Source organism: Oryzias latipes, chromosome 18, assembly GCF_053564925.1.
Source record: "Oryzias latipes strain Hd-rR chromosome 18, Olatipes_Hd-rR_3.1".
NCBI classification, from domain to species: domain Eukaryota; kingdom Metazoa; phylum Chordata; class Actinopteri; order Beloniformes; family Adrianichthyidae; genus Oryzias; species Oryzias latipes.
In genome coordinates this window covers 15,975,001-15,989,192 of record NC_136254.1, presented here as the reverse complement: position 1 = coordinate 15,989,192, position 14,192 = coordinate 15,975,001, and the positions used below count along the sequence as shown (strand labels likewise).

The 14,192-nt window shown below is 39.6% G+C and overlaps 1 protein-coding gene across 2 annotated transcripts in view; it reads right to left on the bottom strand.

Annotated features, from left to right (window-relative positions):
* Positions 1-1,100: 1,100 nt before the first annotated feature.
* Positions 1,101-14,192, bottom strand: part of pacs1b (phosphofurin acidic cluster sorting protein 1b) — a 91,327-nt gene continuing 78,235 nt past the window's right edge. Inside the window, exons 11-24 of one of the 2 annotated variants that reach the window (XM_023965820.2) lie at positions 13,720-13,800; positions 13,207-13,328; positions 10,918-11,056; positions 10,644-10,748; positions 10,465-10,571; positions 7,913-8,067; positions 7,633-7,743; positions 7,437-7,539; positions 7,312-7,354; positions 7,195-7,237; positions 6,965-7,106; positions 5,943-6,181; positions 5,435-5,554; positions 1,101-4,815 (exon numbers count right to left, since the gene is read on the bottom strand). In XM_023965820.2, the coding sequence (XP_023821588.1) occupies positions 4,697-4,815; positions 5,435-5,554; positions 5,943-6,181; positions 6,965-7,106; positions 7,195-7,237; positions 7,312-7,354; positions 7,437-7,539; positions 7,633-7,743; positions 7,913-8,067; positions 10,465-10,571; positions 10,644-10,748; positions 10,918-11,056; positions 13,207-13,328; positions 13,720-13,800 (1,629 nt within the window). In that variant the 3' untranslated portion in view covers positions 1,101-4,696. The remainder of the gene's footprint in view (positions 4,816-5,434; positions 5,555-5,942; positions 6,182-6,964; positions 7,107-7,194; positions 7,238-7,311; positions 7,355-7,436; positions 7,540-7,632; positions 7,744-7,912; positions 8,068-10,464; positions 10,572-10,643; positions 10,749-10,917; positions 11,057-13,206; positions 13,329-13,719; positions 13,801-14,192) is intronic. The other variant, XM_023965821.2, reaches the window with a different exon arrangement.

Below are 14,192 nucleotides of genomic sequence, written 5' to 3'. Positions count from 1 at the left end.
CTGCCTAATTATGTAGCTACAAGCCCCCCCCCCCCCCCAAGTCTGGGTCTCCCTGTGCAGTTCCCCACCCAGGATTAAATACAGGGTTGTGTGTCAGGAAGGGCATTCAACGCAACGTAACAACCCAAATGTGTGCCCTTCGTCAAGACTGATTCGCTGTGGCGTCTCTTGGCAGAATATGCTGAAAGTTAAATAACTCCACATTTGAACCAAACTGGTTATGTCCTAAGAAGCAAATATTAAGACTTCAATTTTTTTTTTAATTTCCCTACTTTGCTGGGCATCATAGTTGTTCCTTCCTCTCACCGACAACATCCTCTTTTCCTTGAATTGGCTTTGATGTCACGATGTTCAGAGTAACTTTTTTAGGGCTGTAAATGGTCTTCAAAATTATCCTATAGTAGATGATATGGTACAAAAGAGCAAAACAATTTGAAACTAAACAATGTTTCAAACAGTTCGTCCGATTCTGTCTTTTATTCTTAAATGTAATGCTGTTTGTTTTTAATTTAATTATGTTGATTTCAGACCAAGAAACCACTTATTAGTGATTAAGTAAACAGTAGAACCTATAATCCAAGTCTTGCTTGTTGATTAATCATTAAATATGAATGAAAAGGAGAAGCACATCAAACCTTTGTTCAATATATTTATTACAGAGGAGCTGACTCTTGTTGAAGCTCAAAAAAAGCTGAAAAGTTAAAGCACTGGGACTTCTTAATGATGGAGCAGTGAATGGAAACAAACATCACAACAGGTTTACAAAACAGGAACTTGAAGCTGAAGCTTCTTGTGGTGTTTGTACCTTTTTTTTTAAGTCAGCCTTCAGAAAACAAACATCTTTATTTTTACTCTGTGGACAGAGAACTGACCTTTAGTCATAGTACATACTTGTCATTTTTATACAATCATCTAACACAAGTTAAGCTATGAAACTTGTGTTCGATTATTTATTCATAAAACCATGAATAAAACCATTGTTTCCTCATAAGGTATATTGTTCAGTTATATTTTTTAAGCCTTATGTGCTTTTAATCTATATTTTTGTTTTGCCCTGCTGTTTTTTCTTAGAAATCTTTTGCCAGTAAAGGAGACACTGCTAAAAACCATGAATATTTTTATTTAAAAAACAAAAACAAATGAAACAACACATTCACCTTACTAATCCAACAACAAACGCAGTCATGAAGAGCAGTACTACAAAACGTGTTGAAACAAAACCAACATATACCTCCATATTACAGTACAAGTACTATCTGATATGTACAAGCATCATAATCTATTAGAACTGTTGTTATAGGCAGAAGGCAAAAAAATAAACAACAAAATGCTGCTTAAGAAACATGGCATGTGCAAAAATACTCTCCACAAAGTCCACAAGCTCCTGACAGGATCTCCCCGGGTACAAAGCGACTGCTCTCAAAAAAGGATCCTCCACAAGCTGTGGTGGAGCGTCTAGTTTTCACAGGTGGGAGCCTGGTGAAGAAAAGTTACTGATCAACAGAGGGACATCCCAGAGAAAGGCCGTTGATCACTGATGGAAATTTTAATGGACTGAACAGCTCCTAATCTCTAACCACAGACAGAGGAAACATCACCATCACAAACACAGGTCCACACAGGAAGACGAGTACAGCTAAAAACTAACAGCATCAGCAGAAGACACAGAACAACCGGTGTGTAAGACGACTCCTGTCATCAGATTTTTTAAAAACACTTATCTGGGGGCACCTGATAAGTATATATAATTATTTGTATTGAATCAATAAAGAAAATAAGAAAGTCTAAGTTATAGCAAAAAAAAACCAAAAACTTTTTATGACTGTTCTAACAAGTGACAATAAAAACTCAGTTAATTTCAACTTTTACACTTTAGACCTTTTTGAAACGGTTAAAAATGGAACATGTTTGTAAAATTTAGGTCTCCACTTATAAATAAAAGCCCAAGCTTATCAATAAAATGAAAGATTAAAGGGATTTTTGGTTCTTTGGAGGTCGAAGATCTCATGATTGTTATTCTGATGTTACAGTATCTCAGAACAGAGATCGCCATAAGAGAACCTGTTAAAGATCCCTATAGGCTGAACAGTTGTCTTATTGCGAAATATCATTTCACATTTTATCCATTTCTTTGTCAAAATGTATTCACAGCAGTTAATTTGTGTAGCAGGGTGTCCTTTTTTGGTATAAGGTTTCCCAAAAAGGTGATTTCATTTTTTCTCAATGGAAAAAAGGAGCTTTATTTTATCTGCAAGTAGATTCTTTTGTTTTTTTTGTTTGGTTCATCTATCACACATCAGAAACCACTCTCAGAGCCATATACTAAAAAACAGACAATAAATTGTCATAAAAACTCAACACAACCACAACAGAAGCAAACCAATTAATCAAACAATATTCACTTTTTTTTCAATACTGCAGAAAATATCCTCTTAGGAGCTGCAGAAAAAAAAAACTTTAAGGAAACATTTGCGTGAATAGAAAAAAAGGTTTTTGCTTCAAATATTTAACAGAATAAGAGTGGCAAATAAAAATGTTTAAAACTACTGCTTATCATTCAGTCACATCAATTATGAGACTGAATGACAGTGAAACCATTTCAATTTAGAGAATTTATTTTTAATCTAAAAGTTAAAAAAAACCCTGTTTTATGGAGAAATTCTTAGTTTTTATTCTGGGTGTGAACCGCGACTAAGCTCCCCCTGAATCTATTTACAAGTTATCCCTGACCATCAGAATGAGTTGCTTCGAAAAACACATGAAATTAAAGTAAAACTTTAAGTTTGAGCAACGTCCACATACAACCACAGTGTTACTTCTTCAGGAACGAGTGGAGTCCAGCCGCTGACAGACAGCTGTTGATCCGTCCATCTTCCAATCAAGCCTTTCAAAATTTGCCAAAACGCAAGAAAACATAATGGACGTCCACTACTTTGAAATGGTCAATTAAATTTATAATTTAAAAAAACTTTGAACTTCACGTTTTATTCCCAAAAATTTGGAGAAGAAATAAAAACTGATAAATTCAAATTTGTAATTAAAAATAAAGCAGCGTCCAACTGAGTGCTCGATCAGGGGAAACTGGCCAGGAATTTTAGCGTTGTGAAACAGGAGTTGTCGAGCAGAAAACTGGAGCTGAGATCACAACTGTAACATTGTTATATCCACAAAGAACCCCCCCCACCCCACTGCTGCCTTTATACTCCCAGACTAACAGCAACCAGTAAGAAAAACATTCTTATATAATACTAGAGTTACAGTGTAGACGACACAAGGCGAATCTGCAAAAGCTTTTTTGATACAAGCTTATTATTGTTGTGTTTTTTTTTAATAAATGCATTTGGAGTTTGCAGCACTTATAGGTGGAATTCCGTTTGCATTATCCTGTGCCGGGCTACAAAGTGTGCCCAACCATCGCTGCAGCTTGCACAGCCCTGCATGTGAAAATTAAAGATCCTTGTCGTCACGGAGTCAGAAGGAACACGCACACACACACACATCAAAGGCATGCCCCGCAAAACAGCATATAAGACATGGAACCTTTTCATTTTTTGTCCTTTTTTTTTTTAAAGTTCTGCACATTTATTTCACCACACATATTGCACACTCACTAATCCTCCCACTATGATGGTGAGACAGCATAAGGCGAGCCCGCACCCAAATAAGAATGTGTTTTTTTCCCCTCCATTGTCATCTACTTATTTATAAAGTTGGGAGAAATTTGAAAGTTCATTTTGATTGATCCAACTCCCTTTTTTTTCTTCTTTTTATTGGAGAAAAGTGGACGATTGTGCCGGTAAAGTCCTGTTCGGTGATAGTATTGTGCTTCATTCTTGGTATTATTTAAAAGCTATGATTGGGGAAAAAAAACTTGAGTGTTTTAAAAGTATGTTTGCTGCATTTTTCATCGCAATAAAAAAGTTGAAATTGAGGTTGAAAAAGATTGCTTACAAAGAATTGTTTCAAGTGTTTCATGACATCACGAAAACAATTCTAGGTATGGTTTTTTTTCCCATGTATGGCATCTAAATGTACTTTTTCAGCAGTTTAACATGCTAAACTCTTTACTGGAAGCCTTTAAATGACAAAAAAAAGGACGTAAAGAGATTTGATATTAAGCTCAATTGCTCTGCGAATAAAGGCTCGAGGACATCACCTCTTCCCTTCTCCTTGACTGAATCTGATGAGCTTACAGTCACTTCTGCTCTGTGGGGTCACTGTCCCATCAGTGGTGTAACTAAAAAGGTGGAGCATGCACTTGTGAAATAAATACTTGATGAACAAAAACACAGAACAAAAAATAGGCGCCCTTTAAGCCCTTAGTTAGACTCTTAAGGCTTGAAAGCAGTTTGCGGTTAAATGCTGATGCATTCCTTAAAACGGAAACATAAATGGCAGTTAGTTGATAGAATTGTGCTGTGACCCCCCCCCCCAACACATTCCATACATTCATGTGTGTAGGAATTCTTGCTGCATACATACAGACACACAATTAGGGGCATTAAAGTGACAAGTAACAGTGATCCATCCCTCCCTCCTCCGCATCCTCCTCTCCGGCTCCAAAGACAATAAAGATAAATGAACGGAGGAAATGTTTGCGATGTGAGGGTGCTGACAGGTGGGATCTGTGTGCAAAGTTTAGACAGGAAAGCGAAAGGTCTGGTCATTGGTCGGAGGTTCTGAAGACGGCTCTGTCCTACAACAGGGGCTTGCTGTAGCCAAACAGTCCAACAGGGAAGTACTTGACATGAGTGGGCCACTGTGCAGCCAGCTGAAAGAACTTGACGTCGTTCCACTCCACTCCATCTATGGACACTGGATAAAAGAGAAGAGGAAGTGAGGTTCGATGCAGGAACACTAATGCAGCAAAAAAAGAGAGCTTATAAAAACATTGGTAATCACATCTCCATATCTGGGTTCATGAGATCATTCAGAGACTCTCCCAGTAGGGTGAGGTTCACCATTTACTGCAGAAGCTGCGTCTACATGACGGCCGGGTTAAGCCATACTTCCGTCTCTCTGTGACCCAGTTTGATGACTTTCTGTCCGGCATTAGTCCCAGGATGGAAAAAAAAAAAAATTATAGCACCCTTTTATTATTGTCTCCATGCAATTAGGAAAAATATCTTACATTTCAGGATTCTCCTCCACGTTTGTTTTGCACTCCACCCGCTAATTACAAGGTCAACATGTCAAGGGGGCACAACTTAGTTCCTGATTGATGATGTAACGCGAAGTCTTCGTAAAAGTTCAGATATTTTCGCTGCGTTTTCTCGCCACCCATAAAGCAATTTGCCTGACACTCAAATTGCACTGCAGGACCTCTGATTGCATCTGAACATTGACTCAAAAATAAAAACTAGGCGCACTGCTGCAAGAAATCGCGTCTGGTGAGCGCAGCTTAAAGCTACAGAAGCATCAAAGTTTGTGGTACCTTTCAGGAAGGTCTGTTGCTGCTTGGCAGAGCAGATGAGGCGGCTGATGCCTTCAATGACCTGGCTCTTCGAGTCCACATCCTTCTCCTTGAGCTTCTTTCCCAGGAAAATTGTAGGAACTGAAGCAAAACAAAAGACAGGATAACGATACAGGTTAAAGCATTAATAGATGGAAAATTTCCAAACTATTTGTAGATATTTTTCTAAAAACAACAAAATGTAAAGCAAAGGAGCCATCTTTCCCACAGGCTAACACCGGATCCTTAACCCCCAGACGCCTATAAATATGTATAAAACCACGTTGGCTCCAAATTTACCCTAATTTAGCATCTACTTGAAAACAAACACAAAAGTTTTCTTTCTCATAACTGTAAATAAATTCAGGTGTCAAGGGGTTAATCTGAAGAAGAAGAAAAAAATTGTTTAAAATACCTCAAACCAATATGTTAAAAGTGAGTATTTCAAACATCAAAGACAGATTAACAGGATCAGCAGATCCTCTCCCACCTTTCTTGTTCTTCTCCTTTGTGACCACAGTCATGGCCATAGTGTTGACCTGGGCCTGTGGGTCGCTGCTGCCCCCTCCTGGTAGCCTGCTGACCTGCAGCGAGCGGAAGGCGCTCTTCAGTGTGTTCTTGCAGCTCACATCCCGCCGCTCCCCCTCGCGCCTCTTCTCTGCCAGGGAAGCCAGCCAGTAATCCACCTGCAGGCCGATGGCGTCCACGCCGTGAGATATGCTGGGGCTCCTGCAGGAGCAACATCCTCATTAAGAACTTTTTTTTAACATTCTGGGAAGCAGTTTGGTCTTCAGTCATTAGTCACCAATTTAGATTTATGAAAGGGCCTATTTCATGCTATTTTTAAGTCTTTTGGAGTAAACTTTATCCATATATATCATATATTACCTTTGGCGCACTAAGGAATTTATTTTTTATGAAATATTAATTATTTTCACAATTCATTTTCCTATCCGGAAGTAAGATGACTGGATCTCTGAGGCACCACCTTTCGTTTCTAGTGGGAGCTGTCCATTTCATGATGTCAACCTAAAGCTGGCCTCGGCAGCTTGTCTGCGTTTCGCCCACAAAAACAACATCCGAACTTTTAAAAAGATTGATGTGCATATAAAATGAAAGCGTTTCGGTGATCACTGCTAGCTCGGTGAACAAAGTGTGTGTGTTTTAGCCTGGGGGCGGTGCTGGCAGCACAGACCCCTCTTGGAAGGGGCTGTTCTCCCCCACTCGCATTTAAGAATTAGGAGTGGCTGGTGCTTAGAGAACAAGTTTTTAAATAGATGCTCAGAAATGCATAAATGGATCATGAATGTTTTTTGTGTGGAATGATTATTATAATGCACTTAAAAGCTCAAAAAGTATATTTTTCATGATGTAGGCCCTTTAAGGATGTTTGTTCATTGTTATTTGCTGTAATAAATAGAATGTTTTTGAAAAAAGTACAAGTAATTGAGGAATATGTCATAAAAACAGAGCAGGTGGTGAAACACCAACCTGGAGGGATCTGAAACTAACCCTTGAACTGTTAGGACACTGCCCATAGAAGGGGAGGAGGGGGGAGTGGCTGCTTCTTTGATCATTCCTGTGGGAGAGCCATGGGATGGGGGGGATGTGGAGGGGACGGCCAAGCTCACAGCCACTCCTTCCTCAGACTCTCCTGGACAAAGGAGAGAATGAAAGAAACAACATATGAAACCTAAGCAAACTTCCAGGGTGATCCAACTTAACGCTTCAAAATATCCCACCTGTTGGAGAACCTCCAGACTCTATAAGGCCAACCTTCACCACCTGGGGGATGTGAGGTAGTAAGATTAATGACGAGGAGAGACTATTTGAATTTGAACTTTCCTCCAAAAACTCACCCCAACAAAAGGAATGAACTTCTGGTAAGAATCTTCATCACGCCTGAGGGGAGAGTAGAGGAAGCCGGCTGTTATTTCTGGCATCCTGTAAGACCTTTAAGTGTCCCTTGGGTGTTAGCACTCACGTCCTATGCTTGCAGGTTAGCATGGCCTCAGCGATGGGCAGCTGGTGTGTAACGGTGGCTCCACTTATGTATTGAGTGATCCTTCCTGCAACATCCAGCTGATCTAAAGCACAAGAGTTGGAAAAGAAAAGAAAAAGAAAAGAATGAGAATCGATCTACTTTACAAGGAAAACCAAACAAGTAGAGCAACTAATACCTGTCTGCGGGGGCTCAGAGCGACTGAACACATCTCTCCATACTGAATCCAGAAAGGAAGAGCTGTAACGGTTGTCAAGGAATCCCAGGTGCTTAGCAACAGGATGGGAGCCTTAGAGAGTTAGAAAAAAAAACTTAAATTATCTCCAAATGTGATGCTTTATTTGTTGCTATGCTGCATAGCTAGTTTTCATAGCAGACTGTTGAAACTAACTCTGAACTGAAAACAGAGTCACATCATTAAAGGCTCTCTGCTAATGGGAAAAAAAAAGACCCCACACCTAGAGGCACCACCAGGAAGCGCATGTGATTGAGCCAATCGGATGTCTTGTTGGCCAGCTGGGTAACAAAGAACTGAAGGATGGCTCCCAGGTAGCTTTGGCCACCCACCGCCACCACCTTCACAGCTCTGGGCATGGAGGAGTTACAGTTACAGCTGCAAGAAGGACGGACACAGGCCGTTACCCAACAGTGCTGATACATGTTTGTTTATATTGAACAGGCCGCAGTAAACAATGCACCTGTGTGCGTTTTTCTCACAGAAATACATCTATCTTAGCTCTCTAAACTCTAACATCACAGACGTTACCAGCCTTTAGCCAGTCATGAGGAGCACCTTATGGGTTTATTCTACAGCTAGTGTTTCAGGACCTCTCACCTTTCAAGAGATCCACCATACATACAACACATACTTGGAAAAAAAAAGCATAAAAGCTTGTTTGACCTAGAAACTAAAACCCAGAAAAAAGTAACCATATTAGTTTAAATTTTGAAGAACTTGACTCCAAAAAACCGACAAAGTAACTTTTATAGAAGTACCAGCAACCAAATTGACAGGCAAAACTAATTCTAGAATAAAGTTATAGATTAGATAATATCCTCAGAGACAATTTTGACAGCTATTATGACAACAAAAATATTCCTGTTTTGCATGTTTTCAAACATATTCTGAAGTACACACATCATGATGGCAAACTGACTTCTGTCATGAAAGAAAAGAAAAAAGAAAATCAACTTTCTCCAACAATTCTCAAGGTTTATTTATTAAACTAAAATAAAATAGAACTTTTTAGAATGTTATTGATCCCATGATAGGTAAATTATTTTGTTACCACAACTCTGTTGAAAATGAAATAAAACAAATCACAATACAGCTGCATTTTGTTGTTGCTATGCATCAACAGCTGATTGTGTAAACAATGCACCAGCAGATAGTTTCAGACTTAGAAGCGGTGGAAAACAATCTACAAAGTGTTGGCAGCCATGCCGCTCTACTCATTATGTGTAAAAAAAAAAATGTGTCTGTCAAAATTGGTTGATAGAAGGAGAATACCAAAAAGAAAAAAAAATAGCTCCGCTAACTCGGAGCTAAAGAAAGCCAACTGGCAGCCAACCATTGCTGCAGTAAAAAGATCAAATAAAAAAAAAAAACATTAGTAGGATCAGAATACCTAACTTTCTTTCTTTTTAACTATCTATTGCTGCAGTTGGCTACAAGTTAGCATACGTTAGCTTAGAGTTAGCTTTCTTGATCCTTTTGTGGTATACGACAGCACCGTGACTCCAAAAGGGATACTGTATGGAGGGTTAAGAAAATAGATGGAAAATAGCAGTATCCAGGTGCTTACGGAGCCTGTCCCGGCTACTGTTGGCCAAGGGCAAGACACATGGAGCAAACCCACACCAGCCCAGTCCTAGGAATAAACTGGCCGGCATATTTTTGACAGTTTGTTAACCGGGGAAAAAAGACAAATCATATTCAAAACAGGCACGTCAAATGTAAAACTAAATGTTATATTCTTTTTTTTATTATTGTGTATTATTTGTGCACAATTTTGGTTTTATGCAGAAGTTCATTATTGACAGTTATCTTGCCCCATAAAAAAAAGCTTTTCTGTTAGTTCTTTATTTTCTGTTTTGTCAAGTTGAATCAGATGTTGAAAGTTTCTTTCATACACAAATAAAATTCATCAAGATTTCATTAAAAAAGTGGACAAGTAATGCTACGCTCACAACCGACTTGGAAATGGACGTTCAAGCAACACTTAAAATGAAAAAGCCTATGGAAACACACGTAAATGTGCACTTTGGGCTTCCATGTTCAAAAATGTCTTTTGCACATTTTACACATCGCTACGTGAGTTTTTGGTCTGTTCTTTGGGTTCTACGTACAACACGTGCGGCCATTTAACCAAATTGAAAGTGGAACCGGTTGAAATTCCACCAGTCAGGGATTTGGTAGTATGTAGGGTTAGTGTCTTTTTCAAAACACAAAAGTACCAACAGTTTGAAAATTGATCATGGAAGAGAAATTAATAAATACTGTTTGTGCCCGACAGGACTTCTTTGACACCAAGTCTTTCATGTATTTGAATAGTGCTGTGAAAGAAAATGCCTGGAGTGAGACTCGTGAGATTTTCACCACTTTGACTTGTTGATCCAAGCCTCTTCCAACTGTGAAAACATGCGCTAGTACTGGATAGCGGCAGTCCAGTCTGAGTGCTAAGAGCGTAACCATGAATTCTCATTTAGCGCACTCTGGAACACGCATCACATGCCCAATGTGTATGTAGCATCCCAAATCAGATTAAATCATAAAACAAGTGTGTCCTTTTGTTACACATAAAAACTAACTCAGTAAATGTTCTCAGTAAAAAGTGTGTTAGAAACAAACCAAAGGAAACTGGAAAGGGGGGGGGGGAGTAGGGAAGAAAAGAGACATGTGGGGAGTGGGGGCAAAAAGAAGCACAAGTGGAAGGAAAACAAAGACTAAAGAAGCAACATCATACAAATTGCACATTGTTTGTGCAGCAAAGTTGAATGCATAACTCACAATTTCTGTATGCGCGTCAGCACCGCGGACAGCACCGCCTGGATTTCAGCCGTTGAGCACGTGGAGACCACTGGATGCCTCTGTCCCTGGAGCTGCTCTGCAACATACTGCAAATTGTCCAAAGAGTTAAGATGTTGGATTGAAACACAAATCCAAATAGTTGTCGTGGAAACCTTTACCTGCCCCTGCCACTCTGTGCCGTTTACCAAAATGAGGCTCTCGGGAAGAGCAGAGTCTGACAACAGAATCTGGTTGAGCTGATCATACACCGCTTTCCTCAGGGCCTGCACACATGTCAAGTATGTAAATCCCGTCCTCGCGGTGGTACATCTACACTTCGGATGACTCATTGGTGCATGCATAATTAATTTCTGGGCAACATTATCACAGCGCACATTTTTTTTTGCTCTGCACAGAAATGACTTTAAAAGTCTGAGGTTTGTGGATGTGTACCGGGGTGCTGTGTCCTAAATCCGGAGATCTCTCCGAGTCTGAGCTGTTGGTGCGTTCACTTAGTGGCTTGGACAGCTGCCTCTCTTTCATGGGCGTGCTGCTGTTGCGCTTGTGCCGGGGTGTGTGGCCCCCCTCCAGCCTGCGGAAAAACACAGGGCAGCGTCATCAAACCAAACATTTCCATATTTTTCCCCAACAGCAATCTTTTATACACCAATCCGTAAGCCCAACTCCAGGAAGTACTGTGAGCTATTCTGGGAAAAAAACATACATCAAAAGTATCTATTTCTTTACATTTCTTCACATCTATTTCTATCACACAAAGTTGGCACCACTCCTTCACCAGATTCCTTACTCCATCCACCCAGTCCCCCCAATATAATCCTGAACAAAAACGTAATAACTGCAGCTTTAGGAAACAGTCTGGCTTGGTACTGATTTGCAGAAACGATATCATGGGGATCCATTTATTCCAAGGCCCAGCCCGACCACGTGAATCATTGCCACAGTGCCCGCCCAACACGGAGCAGCTCAGGGCTCACTCTACAGCTATTGGACCACATAGCGGAACCCCAGCCAGCCTCATGAGAACGAGCACAACAGCAACAGCACCCCCTACAGGTTGGAGCCAGTAGTTCCCCAGAACAATGGCTCCCCAAGAGGAAACACCAGAGTAAAAAACATAAGATTATAAATAATAAAATATTAATAATAATAATAATAATAATAATAATAATATTAATAATTATAATAATAATAATAATAATTCCAAAATAAAATAAAAATAAAATAAATACAACAAAATAAATAGACATGATATAACAATAGTAATTAGTATATAAAATTAATACATAAAAAGACATTAGAAATTATTAAAACATGACCTTAAATGTCATAAATATAACAATAATAAAAAAGGGTTTATAAAAAAATAATGAGAATAGTCCTTACATAAATAAAAACTTTATTAAGTAGGAAAAATAGATACAAAATAAATAGATAATGAGCAAAAGAATTAAGCAATTACGAAAGTAAGATAAAAGCCAAATTAAAAAGATGGGTCTTGAGCCTCTTAAAAACCTCTACAGTCTCTGCGGCCCTGAGGCTCTCCGGCAGGCGGTTCCACAGGGGAGAACCGTAATGGTGGAACGAGGCCTCACCGTGTGTTTTGGTGAGGAACAACTAAGAGGCCAGTGCCAGAGGGCCGCAGGGTCCATAAGGGCTCATATCTAAAAAGCAGATTGGTTAAATAAAAAGACCCAAGACCATTAAAAAATTTATAAACCATTAATTGCTGGAAAGAGAGAGGTATGGGCGGACTCTGGCAATGTTTTTTAAGATGATAAAATCCTGTTTTCACAACGTTTCTGATGTGAGGAATAAAACTCAGGTCAAAGTACGTCCAGGTTTGAAACACATTGAGTAGGTTTAAAATTCCTGATTTTTGGTAAAATCATCTCTCTCACCAATGGTTTGGTCTGTTTGTGTTAAAATAGCTCGCGACTCACAAATATGCAACAAATACTGAAGAAAATCTTCAACAGTTCAAAAAATGCTTACCGGTACATAAAAAATGTAAGATGTAATGCTGAAAGTTTGATTTATTTATTTATTAGTGCAGCGCCATAACAGAAGGTTGTATGTGGGGAACTCTAAAGACCATCCAGGAAGAGGAAGCTGCGGAAGACAGACCTGCGCAGTCCACATTTTGTGAATGCATTTGAGGAGACTGGAGATCCATGATAGCCCAGTCTGATTGGTCTGTCTGCAGTCAAACTGAATCTAAAGATGACGAAATGCTAAAAGACTTTACTAGGAGCTGCAGACATAAAAGCATAGAAAACCAGTGAAGAGATTGCAGGGAAAACTTGACACCTTTTCTAAAATTAAATCATAAATACTGATTATTTTAGGACTATTTCTTTTCTTTTTAAGTTAAATGTATTTAGGCTGTGTGGACCACATGTCCTCCATTGACTTATAAGATCACATGTGGACTCATTGCAGACCTTCAATCTGGTAGATCCCATCTCTGCAGACTAAGACGTTACAGCTGCAACCGCACTGATATATAAAGGTGATGTAGATTTGCCGTTGCACCTTGTTATTTGGGAAGCACGCCTGAACCAGTTAATCAGCAGGAGGTTGAGTCGGGAAAACATTGGCCCTGGAGGGTTGGCCTCAGACTAAAGGAGGTTCTACCTTCTCTGTGATGTCACAGCCATGTCTTGTGTGTCCAGACCTTCACTGCTTTTTATAGTTTTTCCTAGCGTTGTGTGTTTGGGTTACCTTGGTGACAGCATGGGCTGAATTTCATTCTTGCTGCTCTTCAGGGGGGTGTGTGGTTTCTCTGCTGCCGACACAGTGATGCAGGGGCCAACTTCAGTAGTTACCTCCTGATCTGTTAGCTCCTACAAACACATGCACAGTTCAGAAGATAAACTGTTAGTTTTCAAAGGGGAGTTCAAGCTATTTTTCCCCTTCTTATCTCATCATGATACTTTTTATTTATTTTTCTGTTCCCCCATGCAGCACAGATAGGCAATAAGCTCTCTTCTACTCCCCCCAGAGGGATTTGAACCTATTACATCCTACATTAAGGCTTTAAATAGAAGACCAGGATGGTCTTTGGACAACAAATGCCTCTGCACTAGCACATTTTAACTCTCTTTAAATATATTTATATTGTTACATCATCACTGTAAAATTCTGTGTTATTAAGTCCTGAAAAAGGGAAAGTGATGTCACACACACACACACATGTGCACACACAGACTGTAATAGGTGAAGGGAAATGTTCACCAGCGTGTCCGTCTCAGATGGCATCTCATCCAGGTTTCGGCTGCGGGAGGGTTTCTTCTCCAAAAAAGGCTGTTCCCCCTGCTGGGAAGATAAATGACCAGCAGTTGGACCAGCTTAATGAGGCTTCAGATTCAATTAGAAAAAAAACAACACTGAAACTGGTCATTACTGTGTGTGGGCACTTATGTATTTACACAAATAAGTCTCAATTACTCAAGTGTTCAGTTTTTAGAGTTGTTAAGTACAAAAAGAAGGCTAAAGCTACTACTTCAGCAATTACCGTTTAAATTGAAAATAAAGCAGTTGTGTGACCACTAAGGATGGGTATCGAGGGGGGCCTGCACGCGGAGCAAACAACAAACAGGTAGAAAGGCGGGGCTTAGACTCACCGCTTATGTTCCAGACCCGCAACAAACTAATAAATAATAACTAATTATATTCTTCATCCATAAAATTAATATAATTTATTGGGT